Source organism: Dromiciops gliroides, chromosome 2 (assembly GCF_019393635.1).
Source record: "Dromiciops gliroides isolate mDroGli1 chromosome 2, mDroGli1.pri, whole genome shotgun sequence".
Lineage (NCBI taxonomy): Eukaryota > Metazoa > Chordata > Mammalia > Microbiotheria > Microbiotheriidae > Dromiciops > Dromiciops gliroides.
In genome coordinates this window covers 566098182-566113491 of record NC_057862.1, presented here as the reverse complement: position 1 = coordinate 566113491, position 15310 = coordinate 566098182, and the positions used below count along the sequence as shown (strand labels likewise).

At 35.4% G+C, this 15310-nt stretch overlaps 1 protein-coding gene across 1 annotated transcript in view; it reads right to left on the bottom strand.

Moving 5' to 3' along the window:
- Positions 1–15310, bottom strand: part of SEL1L2 (SEL1L2 adaptor subunit of ERAD E3 ligase) — a gene marked incomplete at its 5' end in the record, with an annotated part of 96718 nt that overhangs the window by 54068 nt on the left and 27340 nt on the right. The window contains 2 exon segments of the mRNA XM_043981105.1: positions 22–81; positions 307–360. Of these exon segments, the coding sequence (XP_043837040.1) occupies positions 22–81; positions 307–360 (114 nt within the window).

The following is a 15310-nucleotide window of genomic DNA, read 5'->3' as shown; positions in this document are numbered from 1 at the left end:
AGGAATGTGTCAATTACAAACCAAAATCATCTGAGATATCATGCTTCCTCCAGCACTTCCAAAAGTATAATATACCAGCGCCTAGGATCAAAAAATCAAGATTTTTGGAAGGATTACAAATTGTAGGAGGGAAGAAAACCTAGCCCCTTAATGTTTATTATTAGCATTGCAATAAATAATATAGCCCATACCAAAGTAAATGACATATTTTTGTTTTCTTGCTCTATTTTGGGCCTTTTAACAGTCTCTTTATCCAACATCTTTTCTTAAATCAAATTTATTATAGAAGAGATAAAAGAATCATACCTTAGCTTGGTTATGTTCTATTCCTATTCCATATGAAGATAGAAATCCTAATGCCTAAAAGTCTCAAAATAAGAGGAAAATTTAATGAATAAGTATACTTTCAAAATATTCAGATTCAAAATAATTTTTTAAAATTAAATTTTAACTATTGACTTACTATCATGTATTCATTCTATTAGAAGTTATTATCAGTAATAATAATAAACACTTCTACTATTAATAGCTTACATTTGCATAGGAAATTAAAATATTAACATATATAATGACCACAATAATGTAAAGGACAACAACACTAATAGACGTCAAAATTCAGATGAATGTTAAGGACCAGTCTTCATTTCAGAGGATAGCTGATCAAACATATTTCCCTTCCCTCAATACAGAGGTGGTGGATTGTGAGTACAAAATGTTGTATATGATATCAGGGTTAATGTATCAGTTTGTTTTGATTAACTGTTTCTTCTTTGATACAAGGAAGAAGATATGAGGTGGAGAGTTAATGGGAAACAATAATGATGTAAAAAGGCAGAAAATATCAATGACAAGTTAATCAGTCAGTTGATAAACCCTTATTAAATAGTTATTATGTGTTAGGCATCATGTCAAGTACTGGGTATACAAAAACAAAGGCAAGAGTGCTTCCTGCCTTCAAGAAGCTCACATTCTAATGTTGGTGGTGGTAAGAGAGACATTTAAAACCCCCCACAATTATAGACATAAATGCCCTTTCTAGTTAGGAGAATCAGTAAAGGTTTTATTGAGAATATGAATCAAACTAGGAAGGGAGGAGAGGAATTGATGAGCTGGAGGTGGAAATGACACTTGTTCCAGACCTAAAGAATGGTATAAATAAAGATAACATTGTGGAACGAATGAGGACACCTGGAATGTAGTGTGTGTGTAAAATATAGTAATATGAAGTGTTTAGAATGGTAGGTTAGGCCCAGGTTACCTAAGGGCCTTGAACATATATTTTATTCCAGAGGCAATAGAGAGCCATTGAAGATTTTTGAGCAGAAGAGTGATATGACCTGAGCTGTACCTTGTTAGTACTCTGGCAGGAGTGTGGAGTTTGGTTTAGAGTGGCATTGAGACTAATTTGGAGACTATTAAAAAATAAAGATGATAAGGCCCTTAATCAGGATGGAGATAGTGGGAGTACAAAAGAGGGGACAGTAAGATTGTGGAGAAAGAATCCACAGAATGTGGTAACTGACTGGACATGCTGATAGAATGAGTTAAATATTAATAGTTTAAAGATGACTCATTACTTTCAAGCAACGGTGATCTCGATGGAGAGGAAGTTAGGAGAATGATCAGATCTTAGGGAGAGATGATTCAACAATTGAATTTAATTATTTGAATTAAGTCCCATCCACCCACCCACCAGTAAATCAGGACCAGACCTCCAGAGACAATTCCAAACCCTTCTGGCAGAGCTAATCCACTCACTTTGGGTACTCTCCCCTGGAGCTCAACTATTTTGATTGGGGTATGAGTGAAAGCAAACTCACCCATCCTATTATATCTAGCTAGCTCCAGACCATTTTAAACATTGTTCCTAGCCTAAATGCCCTAAATTCTACTTCCCCACTTTCCACTTCCTTTTTATTTCTTTGTAATTAACATTTTTATTTATAGTTTTGGGTTCCAATTTTTATCCCTCTTTCCCTCCCTCCCTTCCTCCCTACCTGAGGTGATAATCAGATATGGGTAATACATGTATGATTATGTAAAATATTAGCCTGCTTATCATTTTGTACAAGAAAACTTGATTAAAAGAAAAAAATGAAAGAAAGTGAAAAATAGCATGTTTCAGTCTGTTCCATCAATATCAGTTCTTTCTTTGGAGGTGGATAGTCAATAGTCTATAGTCTTTTTGAATTGTCTTGGATCATTTTTTATTGTTGAGAATAAAGTCATTCACAGTTATTCATCAAACAATATTACTGTCTCTATGCACAATGTTCTCTTGGTTCTGCTTACTTCACTATGCATCATTTCATACATGACTTTCCAGGCCTTTCTGAAATCATCCTGCTTCTCATTTCTTATAGCACAATAATCACCATTATATACCACAGCTTGTTTAGCTATTCCCCAATTGATGGGCATTCTTTTGATTTCCAATTCTTAGCCACCACAGAAAGAGCTACTATAAATATTTTTGTACAAATCAGTCTTTTTTCTCTTCTTGGGGATGTCTTTGGGATGTAAACCTAGCAGTAGTATTGCTGGATCAAAGGGTATGCACAGTTGTGTAGCCCTTTGGGCATAGTTCCAAATTGCTCTCCAGAATGGTTGGATCTTTCCACAACTCCACCAACAGCCCACTTTCCACTTCTTGATGTCAGAATACTAATAAAATTATTATTACTGGTGCTATTAAAAAGTACTGACTTCTCTATGGCTCTACTCATGACTCCTTGACTCCCCAGACCAAAGCTCTCTTCCCTGGCTTCCAGTCCCCTACATGTCTTGTTATCCCCCATTACTCTACCATCTGGTACAGTGTATCCCTCATAGCATATGCTTAATAAATGGTATTTTATTAAATCAATAAACATTTATTTAGTACCTTTTGTGTGCAGTGCCCTTGACCCTGGTGAAACAAACAAATGAAGTCAACTTGGGACACACTGAGTATGAGGTGTTTGCAGGACATCCAAGTATCCAGTAAAAAGTTGTAAATAAATGTAGGACTGGAGCTCAGGACAAAGCCTGAGGCTGAAGGTGTAGATTTAGGAGTCGTCTGCACTGAAATGGTCATTGAAGACCCAGGAGTGAATTAGATTGCCAAAGGAAAGGAATAGTGAGGAAAGACAAGAAGGCTGAGGACAGAGCCTTAGGGATTGCTCACATTTAATGGGGAAGGGTACAGAAGGAACAAGCATTTGTTTAATATTATTATTTTTAATAAGCATTTTTTTAGTTTTGGGTTCCAAATTCTATCGCTCTTTCTTCCCCGCCCCCTCCCCGAGGCAGTAAGCAATCATATATAGGTTATACATGTGCAGTTATGTGAAACATTTCCATATTAGTCATTTAGGAACAAGCATTTATTAAGCACCTAATATTCACGAGGCACTATGCTAAATGTGTTTTCCAAATATCTCTTTTGGGAAGGGAGAAGGAAAAGGAGGCAGTGAAGAAGACAGAGAAGAGTAATTATTGAGATAGGTAGAAATTGAGGGAAATGAGAATATTGTTTATTTTAACAGCAGCAATAATAATAATAATTTTAAAGCTATAAATTGTGAACAAGGTGATCCTTATCAATTTTCCAGGTGCCAGGCAATAACAGCTCCTTCTCAAGGAAAAGTTATTAATCTTTGTCCTTATACCAATCCAGGAGAGACCTCAAAAAGTGTTATGCACTCATTAACATTTTATGTGAGTACCATTGTCTATGGAATTGTTCTAATAGTAGGGCTGGCATTACAAGGCAGCAGAGGAGATGTCTTCCTGAGTGGTATGCATTCAGGGCTTCTGAGAAGTTTCTCCCTACTCAAAATAATACCCATTTTGCTTGTTAATGCCTGAAATTGCACTCATAGAGTGGCTCAACCCAAACAGCCCTTAGCATCTTATATAGGAAATTTCACTTGCTCTTGGACCTATTTTTGAAATGAATGGCATATTTTTCAAGTGTTTATGAGAAATTATTGAAATTGATGAAACTTGGCACATTTGCAACATAGAAAATGACAGACTCTAGAAAAAAGCATAAATTATAGGGAAAGCTAAACTCTTGATATTGTATGAAAGGATCTTAAAGCTATTCAGGCCCATAAGATAGTGTCATGACCCACTTATTACAGGCAGAAAAATGGAGGTGTGAGCTAATCAGCATTCTTGCAAGGTCACATACAAGTTAGTAGGGGATCAAGACATCCACACTCTTATTTTCCATTCTATGGAGTTTAATGAAATTAAATGAATATGTATTGAATATCTAGAGGTATAGAAAACTGTGTCAGAGACTGCATTTGAAATAGGAAGCAAAGTTTAAAAATGTTAATTTTTTTCCCTTTGGGAAGATTTGGTTTGCATTGAAAAATTATTCATTTAGAAGAATTTATTAGTACTATGTGCATGTAAAATATACATGTGTTTACACACATATATATGCACAGATACACACATATATACACACACATATACACAAACACACATATAGATGTATATGTATGTGGGGGTATATTTATCTGGGGGTGTGTGATGAGGTTTGTCATTGGAAAGAAAACTGTTGGGTGATGGATGGACACTGTAGTTGTGCAGACACATCCTCCTTCTGTGTAAACATGCTAAGGGAATGCTTCTGAGGGCATATAACAGCCTATTTGCTTCATCATGGGAAAAGAATTGAATTTAATGTATTTGTTCAAGGCACTGGAGAAGGCACTGAGAATCTCTTCTGCTACAGCAAGATTCAGCAATGTATGGAATAATAAATCTTAATAAGTACTGTCAATCTTAGGGCTTCCTTTCCTGAAATCTACACACGCCATCTGTTTTCCATTCAGACAAATTGCTTCATAGAATCTGCTCAATTTACTTCTAGTAAGTTTCTGGCATGTGCCCTGATGAAAAGAATGATCATTTGGGCATTTGGACTCATGGATTTTCCTTCTTTTCTGGAAAAACACTAACAGCTTCCAGGATTTCAGGATAGACATTGTAAAAATTAAGCTAATTATCAGTGGGGAAATAAAATGCTTAGTGAACCAGCAAGCTAACCTTGGGATTTTAAGGTAATGTGAAATGTCTTTTACTTTTCAAAACTGGGAGTTAGGTTTCTGTGTTTCAGTAGGCCACTCATAACGAGATTATTGAATCTGTCCCTTTACAAATAAATAGATACATGCCATTAAAATTCAAAAGACTGATTTGTGTAGGCAACTGGGTAGTGTGTGGGGTATAGAGTCAGGATGACCTGAGTTCAAATTCAGCCTTACTAGCTATGTCCTTGGGCAAGTCACTTAATCTCTTTTTGCCTTAGTTTTTCAACACATATATGCAATTGAGAGGAGAGACTATACATTCTAAAGTTACTATTGGTTTGCTGTTGTTGTTTTTGGTAGAAATAGTGGTGCTACATTCTGGCTGTTAATGATATTTTTCTCTTCTGGTCCTATCTTGCATTTGTTTTTGGTTAAATAATATAGCTAAATCTACATGGCAAACAACAACATGTGCATATAACACACTAAGAAAGAGAATGGTACAAGAGCAAACTCTTTACCGAGCCCCAAAACTGAAAACTGCATCAGAGAAGACAAAAATTCTTTAAGTGTTCTCTAAAAACTCTAAAGTATTCCCTAAAATTCTGCAGTGCTAGCTAGGGTCAGGGGAAAATCAGAATTTTAGTGAGTTTTAAAGAAGCATCAGTCATGTTTTGGGCACATTAGAGAGTACTTGAAAATTATTATTTTTTATTTAATCATGCATTAATAAGTTTATTTTTGTGCCCTTTAAACCAATTTAGGGGGAATTTTCACTGAACATTTTGGGGGGGACACAGGTTAGGTATCAATTTTTCCTTGTGGAATCCATCTCCTTTGGGATGAGTTTCTCTCAGAACCTCTCTTTGATTTTGGTGGAAATAAGGTCAATATAAATAAGACCGGTGGTAAGTGATTTTTTTTGAAATTCCAAGTTTGGATTTTTATGACAGTTACAAGAATCTTTTGCTTTCCACATAAGCTGAAACCACACTGTGGCAGAATGGATTGACCGCTGGACCTGAAGTCAGAAGACCTAGGTTTAAAACTCGATCAAGTTAATTACCTAACTGCTTGTTTTTATTTGTTTTTTTTTCTTTTTTTTTTTGGTAAATAGTGTTTTTTCAATTACATGTAAAGATAGTTTTCAACATTCATTTTTTATGAGTTTGAGTTCCAAAATTTTCTCCCTCCCTCTACTCCTCAAGATGGCTAGCAATCTGATATGGGTTATACATGTATAATCAGGTTAAACATATTTCCACATTTATCTAACTACTTTAAGCTACATTTGTCAGATGGGAATTATAGCAACAGTTTCCTTATCTGTCAAATAGGTATAATACCACCTGCTACATCCAATTCACAGGATTGTTGTTTGACTCAGGTTAGATAATGTGTGCAAAGTATTCTCTAAGCCTTAAAATGCTATGTAATTGTCAGCTATTATTATTCCTGATAAGTTTTATTTAGGGAACTACCTGTAGTATTCACTTTGGCTTCTGATATAGACTATTTCTAAATTCTCTATTCCCTAATCTGTTTTCTAATTAATGAAACTTTGGGAAGATAAGATTTTTTAAAAGCTATTTGTTTATTTTAATAAGGAGGTAATCATCCTTAGCAAGTAAACTGCAAAAGAATATTCCAATTAACTTGTCACCAGAGCCTTTGATTTGAAGTCACTGTTGTCACCCACCCCATTGTCAGGATGAGCAATGATGTTGTGAATAGAGCTATAATTTTTCCAAGTGATGACGTGAAGTGCCCAGTGATGTGATATGTTCCAGCATACAGCAGGCATGCAACTCACATACTGACCTCTAGAAACTCAATACCTCCACTACCACCATCTGAGTCTTCTTTTTTAAAAAACCAAACCAAAGACATATTCTTTTGAATTGTTTCTTTGCATTGTGTGGTCCTTTGACCATTGCCACTACTCCATTTGGATTGGAGCCTAGGGAATACCCAGAACTTTGACTGCAAAACAAAGAAACAAAACAGATTTTAGACTCTAATCCCAGTATTCAGTTTAGTTCTCAAGCTGCAAAGAAATATCTTTGCTAGTTTTGAACTAAAAATACAACAGGTAGAATTTTTAATTAATGTGTTAGAACTAGAGTATCACAGGCCTGGAAGGAAAGGCTGTCTAAGGTTGATCATTCAATCCAAAGTTGTTAATATATCAACTCAGAAACAGGACAATTAAAAAAAAAAGCTTTTCAAGTTGTTCTCCTCTGTGAAACAGAAGGAAACAAGCACTTATTGATTATTACATTCCAAACATTGTGCGGGATGTACAAATAGCTCTTTTCATACAACAGCCCTGGTAGGTAGATGCTACTATTATCTTTATTTTACAATTGAAGAAACTCAGGCAGAGAGAGGTTAAGTTACTTGCCTAGGGTCACACAGATGCTAAGTGTCTGAAGATAGACTTGAACTTAGATCTCCCTAACTCCAGACTCAATGTTCTATTCCCTATACCACCTATCTGCCTCAATGGTCATTCTTTTTTTTAAATTTAAATTAGTGAGGCAATTGGGGTTAAATGACTTGCCCAGGGTCACACAGCTAGTAAGTGTTAAGTGTCTGAGGCCGGATTTGAACTCGGGTACTCCTGACTCCAGGGCCGGTGCTCTATCCACTGCGCCATCTAGCTGCCCCTCAATGGTCATTCTTAATCTGAACCAAAAGAGATTCTGCTCTAATGTGAAGCATTTTCATATCAGAAGAAACTATGACCTGTTCAGAGTTATGTTAGAGCATAGAGTACCTTTTTATTATTCAATATAGAGTTCCTCTAAGTGCTTATTTCCAAAGCAACTTTGGCAGGCTCTGGAGGGAAATACAATTAATTTTCATCATCTGGATTGATGCAGTAAAAAACATGGTGGCCTTAAGTATCAACTAGAAGTTAAAGGGGAAATGGAGAAAAGCAACCAATGCACAGAAGGAAATGTTTTTAAAATCATAACATTTGCTATTAATTATCCATATCAATACACTATATTGTGCCAGGCACACATAATAACTTTTTAGCCAATTCATATCAGCATGGTCATGTTAATAGATTATAAAAGATTATGTTTGTTGACTGGATGCCAGTGTGGCAAAATACAGAGAAGCCTATCACTCATTTTATTATATGTAAGCCACTGTGCTAAGTGCACAATAGTTCCTGCCATCAAAAAACTTACATTCTACTGGGAGGATTCAACATACAAACTGATAAACAAGGTTGGGCACTAGAAAATTGGCCACTAAATGATAAATTTTTTGTTCAGGGCAATCCATGTAAAAATAAAAATGCAAAATGGTCCTTAGTCCTGTGCAATTGCCTCATTCTGCAATGATAGTAGAAAAAAGCATAAAAGGACAGAACATGCAAAGATTGATAAAATTCCTAGGTCATTTAGAACATTAATTGAATAGATTATTCATATAGAGTGATCTTTGTCCAGTGACCAACTAATAGATAAATATCTGAAAAAAAAACATGTCCAAATTGCTATTCTCAGTATAAATGAAATCAAAAGATAAGAATTTACAATTAAATTGAAGAATCACTCAAAAATTTTCCTCACTTATGAGAAAAAAGAATAGATTTCATTAAAGATAAGAAATATAAATTCATGGGACATTTGATCACCTTGCCTTACAGTCCTAATGATAAATATAAAAAGGCATATAGGTCATTATGAAACCATTGCAATTTATATACCAACATATAATGAAGATAATAAAAAGAAAGAAATTCCATGAACTTCACAGGACCCCCAAATTAAGTTTATATACAACTTAGTACTAAGTGGAATCAACAAAAGGTGGGCACAGGAAGAAATGGTGAGAAATACATTTCACTTGGGGTTAGGAAATGAGAAAAAAGGTAAAATAATTTTAGCTTACTCAGAAGACTTATGGCTATAAATCTGAATACTGTATCCAAGGTGAGAGTCTCAAAGTACTAGATGTAGCAAGAACTGTGAAACATCACAAGAAATGAAAGTTACTATAACTTAGATAGAAAAAAACTAGTTGTTGATGAGTCATTTAAAAATATATTTTGCTTTTTTATGTAATTACATGTAAAACAATTTTTAACATTTTTCAAAATTTTGAGTTCCAAATTCTTTTCCTCTCCTCCTTCTTGAGATGGTAAGCAATCTGATATAGGTTATACATGTACAATCATGTCAGACATATTTCCATATTCATGTTTTTGTGGAAGAAAATGCAAACAAAAATAAATAAAGGGAGAAAGTGAAAAACAGTATGCTTCAGTCTGCATTCAGACTCCATCAGTTCTTTCTCTGTAGGCAAGATAACATTTTTCATCATTATTCCTTTGGGATTGTCTTGAATCACTGTATTGCTGAGAATAGCTAAGTCATCCACAGTTGTTCATTGTATAATATTAATGTAGTTCTATGTACAATGATCTGGTTCAGTTCACTTTACTCTGTATCAGTTCATGTAAGTCCAGGTTTTTCTGAAATCAGTTGATGAATCATTTTATAATTACCTATCTATATGTAGTTAGATCATTGGCTAAAGTAAAGATAAGAATCCAGTATTAAAGATTAAAAATAAGAAAATATTCTGTGAAATTCCAAATGTTCCATATAGGCCTATTTTTAAAAAATCAACTCAAGAAAATGGACAAAGGCAAAGACTTTGTTTCTTGCTCTCATTTGTCAGATGTCTGGCTCCCAGTTGTCACAATGATAAAATCAAGAGAGGCTAACAGCCCCTCCTTCCACTCAACAAGCTAAAATTTAATATCTTTGCCAAGCAAAGAGATATGGCTGATAAGGATCATACAGATTTAGAATATTAAGATCATTTTCAAAACATCATAGAAGAAGAATGGCAGATTATAAGCAATATTGATTCACAAAATAATGAAATTAAGAAGAAAATGGTGCAGTGAACCTAGTATAATACTAAGTTAAGCTAAATCATTTTGTACATCTTAAACATTTTAGGAGAGTGTGCATTGAAATTTAAGGTGGGGGGGCACATTTGTAAGGTGCTGGCTCTTCTATAAGGGCTCTTCTTCCTTTGAAATATCTAATCATTTGGGAATTGAAGACATTTATTTAAAGGTGAATCTTTCCATGAAGACTCTTTTCCTCCTTTGAGATATAAGATCATTTGTGAATAGAGAACACTTATTTAAAAATGAAACTTGGAAGGTAATTTTATGGGGAGGGCATTAGCAGCTTGGAGGAAATTGGGAAAGTTTCATGTGGAAGGTGGATCTTGAACTGAGTTTTGGAGGAAAAAGGGAATGCTAGGAGGTAGAGGTGAAAGAGTGCATCCCAGACATGAGAGATGGCCTGTGCAAAGACTTAATTACAGAATTTAAGAGTTGGAAGGGGCATCATCAGCCATCTTGTCCAACCCATACATAATAAAAATGGCCACTTTAACATGCCCAATAAGTGGACTTCAAGCTTCTATGAAGCCCTGCAAGAAGGTGGAACCCACTACTTCTCAAGGAAGCCCATTACATTTTTGGACAACTTCAATCATTTGGAAGTTTTTCTATACATCAAGTTTCAATTTGCTTCATTGAAATTTCCACCCATGGCTTACTCCCAGTTCTGCCTTCTGAAGTAACAGAACACATTTAATCTTTTGTCCAAATGACAGCCCTTCAAATACTTGAACTCAGCTATCATGTTTCTCCTGCGTTTTTTCTTCTCCAGGATAAATATATCCATTTGCTTCAACCAATCCTTCTATAACATAGACTCAAAGCCCTTCACCACCCTGGTGTGTAATTTAAAATTCTAAATGTGGGTTCTAATCTGTTTCCCCAGTTTTTGGGGAAACTGACTAAAATCACTGATAAAACGAGTTTAGTTTTTTAAGGGTTTATTGAAAGATAGAAAGAGAAAGATTAAGCACAGAATTCCTACAGCCTGGCAATCCTATATTTCCTCAATTTTCCTGTGAAGTCCTCTGGAGTCTCTTTCCTCCTCCACAGTGAAGTCAGGAACCCAAAGAGAGAGAACTCCTCCCCCAGCTTCCGATTCCTACTTTGTGTGTTCCTCCCAGAAGTGGGAGGCTCCTCAAATTGATTGGCTGGTAGCCTTGATAGACAGTACCCATGAGCAAATGTCACTTCCTGATCCCAAGGAAAAGCTGCATGGCCTTGCCCTTAGAGGCATTCTCCTCATGGTGGAGCTTTCCTATAGTAAGTCTCCAGCAGGTGGTGTCATTCCAATCATTACACTGGTTACCCTTGTCTGGGAACTCTCTAGCTTGTCAATGTCCTTCTCAAACTATGATTCCCAGAATTGAATGCGATACTTCAGATAAGGCCTGACAAAGGCAAAATATAGTGGTATTATAATTTCTGTTTCCCTGGAAGCTATGTCTCTCTTACTGTAGCCCAAGATTGCATTAGAAATGTAGGAAATGGGGGGCAGCTAGGTGGCACAGTGGATAAAGCACCGGCCCTGGAGTCAAGAGTACCTGAGTTCAAATCCGGCCTCAGACACATAACACTTACTAGCTGTGTGACCCTGAGCAAGTCACTTAACCCCAATTGCATCACCAAAGGGAAAAAAGAAAAAAGAAAAAGAAATGTAGGAAATGGAATGTAGTTTGTGAGAATCATCAATATACCATGAATACTGTATAATAATATTGAAAACATAGGTTGGGGAAACCTCATAAAGGGATTTAAAAGTCAAATAGAAGAGTAGTTTATTTGATCCTAGAAGACACAGGAATCCACTGTATTTTATTGGGTGTGGGGTGACATGGTCATACCTGTGCTTTTGGAAAATCATTTTGGCATCTTTATGGAGGGTGGACTAGAGTAGAAAGAGACTTGAAGCAGGAAGACCAATTAGGAGGTTCTTGCAATAGTCCAGGTGAGAAGTGGCCATATATGAGGTAAGGGAGCATGAGAAGTGAAGAATAATCAACGCAAAAGAAGAATGTAGAAGAGGAGTAGGGTTTGCTTTGGACATGTTGGGCATGTTAAGTTTGAGATTCTATTTGAAATTTTCAAATGACTAATATGGTAATATTTTACATAATTGCACATGTATAAACTCTATCTGGTTGCTCACCGCCTCAAGGAGGGAGGAGGGTAAGGAGGGAGGGAATGAGAAAGGGATAGAATTTGGAATTCAAAACTTTAAATAATAAATAGTAAGCAGTTAGTGACACATAACTAGTGCCTAGGACAGAGACAAGTGTGCTGGAGATATAGATCTGGGAATCATCTCCATAGAAATGATATGTAAACCCATAAAAAGTCTCCAAGCAAGCGCAAAAAGGACTAAAAAAGTGCAATCAGGCAGGCGGAAGAACCAGGAGAGAGCAGTGGCATGGAAATCTGGAGAGGAGAGAGTACCTAAGAGAAGATATATAAATCTACAAACTTGTTTAACTTTTCATATTTCAAACATGAAGCTAAAACCAAGTGTGATGTAAGGAAAAATATAAGTCTCAACAAATTCAAACACGCATTTGTCTTTTGTTGAGCTTATTATAAAATGTCTCTCATGTCTTCTGCTATTCATCATTTTCTTTCAACAGTTTGAATTCAGTAATATGATAATGTCTTTTGTGCTACATAGTTAAGATTTATTTCAGTCTTTAATTTTACCTACTATTGGGAAGTTAATCATTGTGACCTGTATAAAAGCACATTTTCCTCATCTTCTTTGATTCCTAAGGTAATTTCAAATAAATTGCTTCAAATTTTTTCTAAATCATCCACTGAGTTTTTCTTTCAGTTTTTTTTCCTTAAAGTACCGGCAAACATTTTTTTTTAGAGTGGGGGAAGCTGGTAATGATTATAGTGTCTTCATCTAGGTATTAATAAGGGAACATGTTACTGTGACCAAACGGTTAGAATGACCAGAGCAGAGAGGAGTCAAGTAGGCCATAGTGAGAAATAGCTGCAGTTCAAGGATAGAAAGTCTGATAGACCTGATAGTGTAAATAGGTAATGATGACTCTTTTCCTGTTCCTGCCCTCAAACCTTGGTTGATGAGGAATGCAGCAATGTTGTAGAGGCATGGGTTATAGAATGCTGAACCCAGAGTCAGGAAGACCTAAGTTCAAATCCAGCCTAAGACACTTATTAGCTATGTGACCCTAGAGACCCTAGACAAGTGCATTAGTTTCTTCACTTGTAAAATGGGGATAATAACAGCACACATTATTGTTACTAGCACAACAACAACGGTTGTGAGAATAAAATAAGAAAATTTGTAAAGCATTTTGCAAACCTTAAAACACCATATAAATGCTAGCTACCATCACCCTTATCATCATCATTATGATTATTCAATGCCCTCAGGCAATTCTCTAAGATTATAAATTATGAGTCACCAATTTGCATCAGTGGAAGGAACTCTCTTACAAATGAAGCTGTAAGTCAGGACCGAGAGAAAAATTGCATAATATTGTCATCTCTTGTAGAGAAAAGAGAGAAATTCTACAAAGAACTGTTAAGACCTTCCAAACTAAACCAATATACACTTTGATACACAGTGACTTCAATGAAAAGGTGGATATAGGGGAGAATAGTGAAATATGTTTGAAAATATGGCTTGGAAAAATTGAAACTGTTTTTATAATATTCACAATAGACCCTAAAGATAAGAAATGAGAATATATCTTCTTTTCAGAGGTAAGAGACTATGGAGGTAGAACACTGGAAACACTGTCAGATTAGACACATCGATGTGTGGATTAATTTTAAACAGGTTTTTTTTCTCTTTCTTACTTTTTGTTATAAGGGTGACATAAAAGCAAAAAAACCCAATAAAAATAAAACTAAATGGTCAAAATTAAAAAGAAAATATGGTTCAAAAATGAGAAATGAGAACCCAAAGAATTATAGATTACATGGACAGCTCAAAGTTATATAATCATGAATATTTTCTTCAAGAAAAAACATTTGGGGGGCAGCTAGGCGGCACAGCAGATAAAACACTGGCCCTGGATTCAGGAGGACTTGAGTTCCAATCCAACCTCAGCACTTGACACCTACTAGCTGTGTGACCCTGGGCAAGTCACTTAACCCTCATTGCCCTGCAAAAAAGAGAAAAAAAAAGAAAAAAAGAAAAAAAGAAAAAAATTGGGAGACACTGGACATAGAAAGATCCAAATAATAATACCAAAAATAAAATCAATTGTATTAAACAGGTAATAAATAACTTGTAAATAACTTGTTATGGATGTGAAAATCATTCTTGAATTAGGTGTCTACTTAAAGTCAGACCACCAATTTGCTAGAGCAAAGAAGAAATTAAATACAAAATTACTGTAGGAAAAAAGAATAAGAATGAGGGAGGAAAAGACATGGTGTGCCATTAAAACAACTCCATCCTGAACTATTTAAACAAGATATTGATGCCCCCCCATGGGAAATAGATGAAAGATGGACATTGATACCAATTATAATGATTTTGTGCAGATGATTAACTGATGTGAATCACTTCCTACATAAAGAAATATAAAAAGATCTCCAAAACTTCCTTAGTAATCAAAACACTTGATTTCTTTGCCAGAGATGGGGCTGCCAAAGAAAACACTATTGCAAAATGTATACTGCTTTGTAAAATCTTATTGAAGAGGATAGAAGATTATGATAAGAATAGCTTCATTAAATATTAAGAAATAGTGGAAAGAAAAACAAATCTGAAGAAAGTTTATAGAAAGAACAAAGGAAAGTCATCCTGAGGACATTTGAGGATGAAAATGGAATGTGGACAACAAACAGGTGAAAAAATGGAAAAGGTCTATAAGAATTTTTATAACAAACTTTTTTCACCATCAAGGATAATGTAGTCTTCATATTTTGGCTCTAAGAACACAGTATCAGACATATTTTTTTTGTGTGTGCGGGAAATGAGGGTTAAATGACTTGCCCAGAGTCATACAGCTAGTGTTAAGTGTCTGAGGATGGATTTGAACTCAGGTCCTCCTGAATCCAGAGCTGGTGCTTTATCCACTGCACCACCTAACTGTCCCCCAGATGTACTTTTTGATGGAAATAGTAATGAAGCCAACAAAGATGAGGAAAATGGTTCTACTAGAATAAGTACAGATGTGTTAGAGATGACATTGTATTTTCATGGTCCTGAAGGATCAGTTCTCAAGAAGGGGAAGATACCAAAGGCATGGAAAAATGCTTATATTTATTACCAAAAAAAAAGTAGTGACCAAAAGAACTAGCTCTTGTCTACCATTGTCAAAAGGAGATAAGTTCCTCTATTAGAATGTAAGCTCATTGCTAG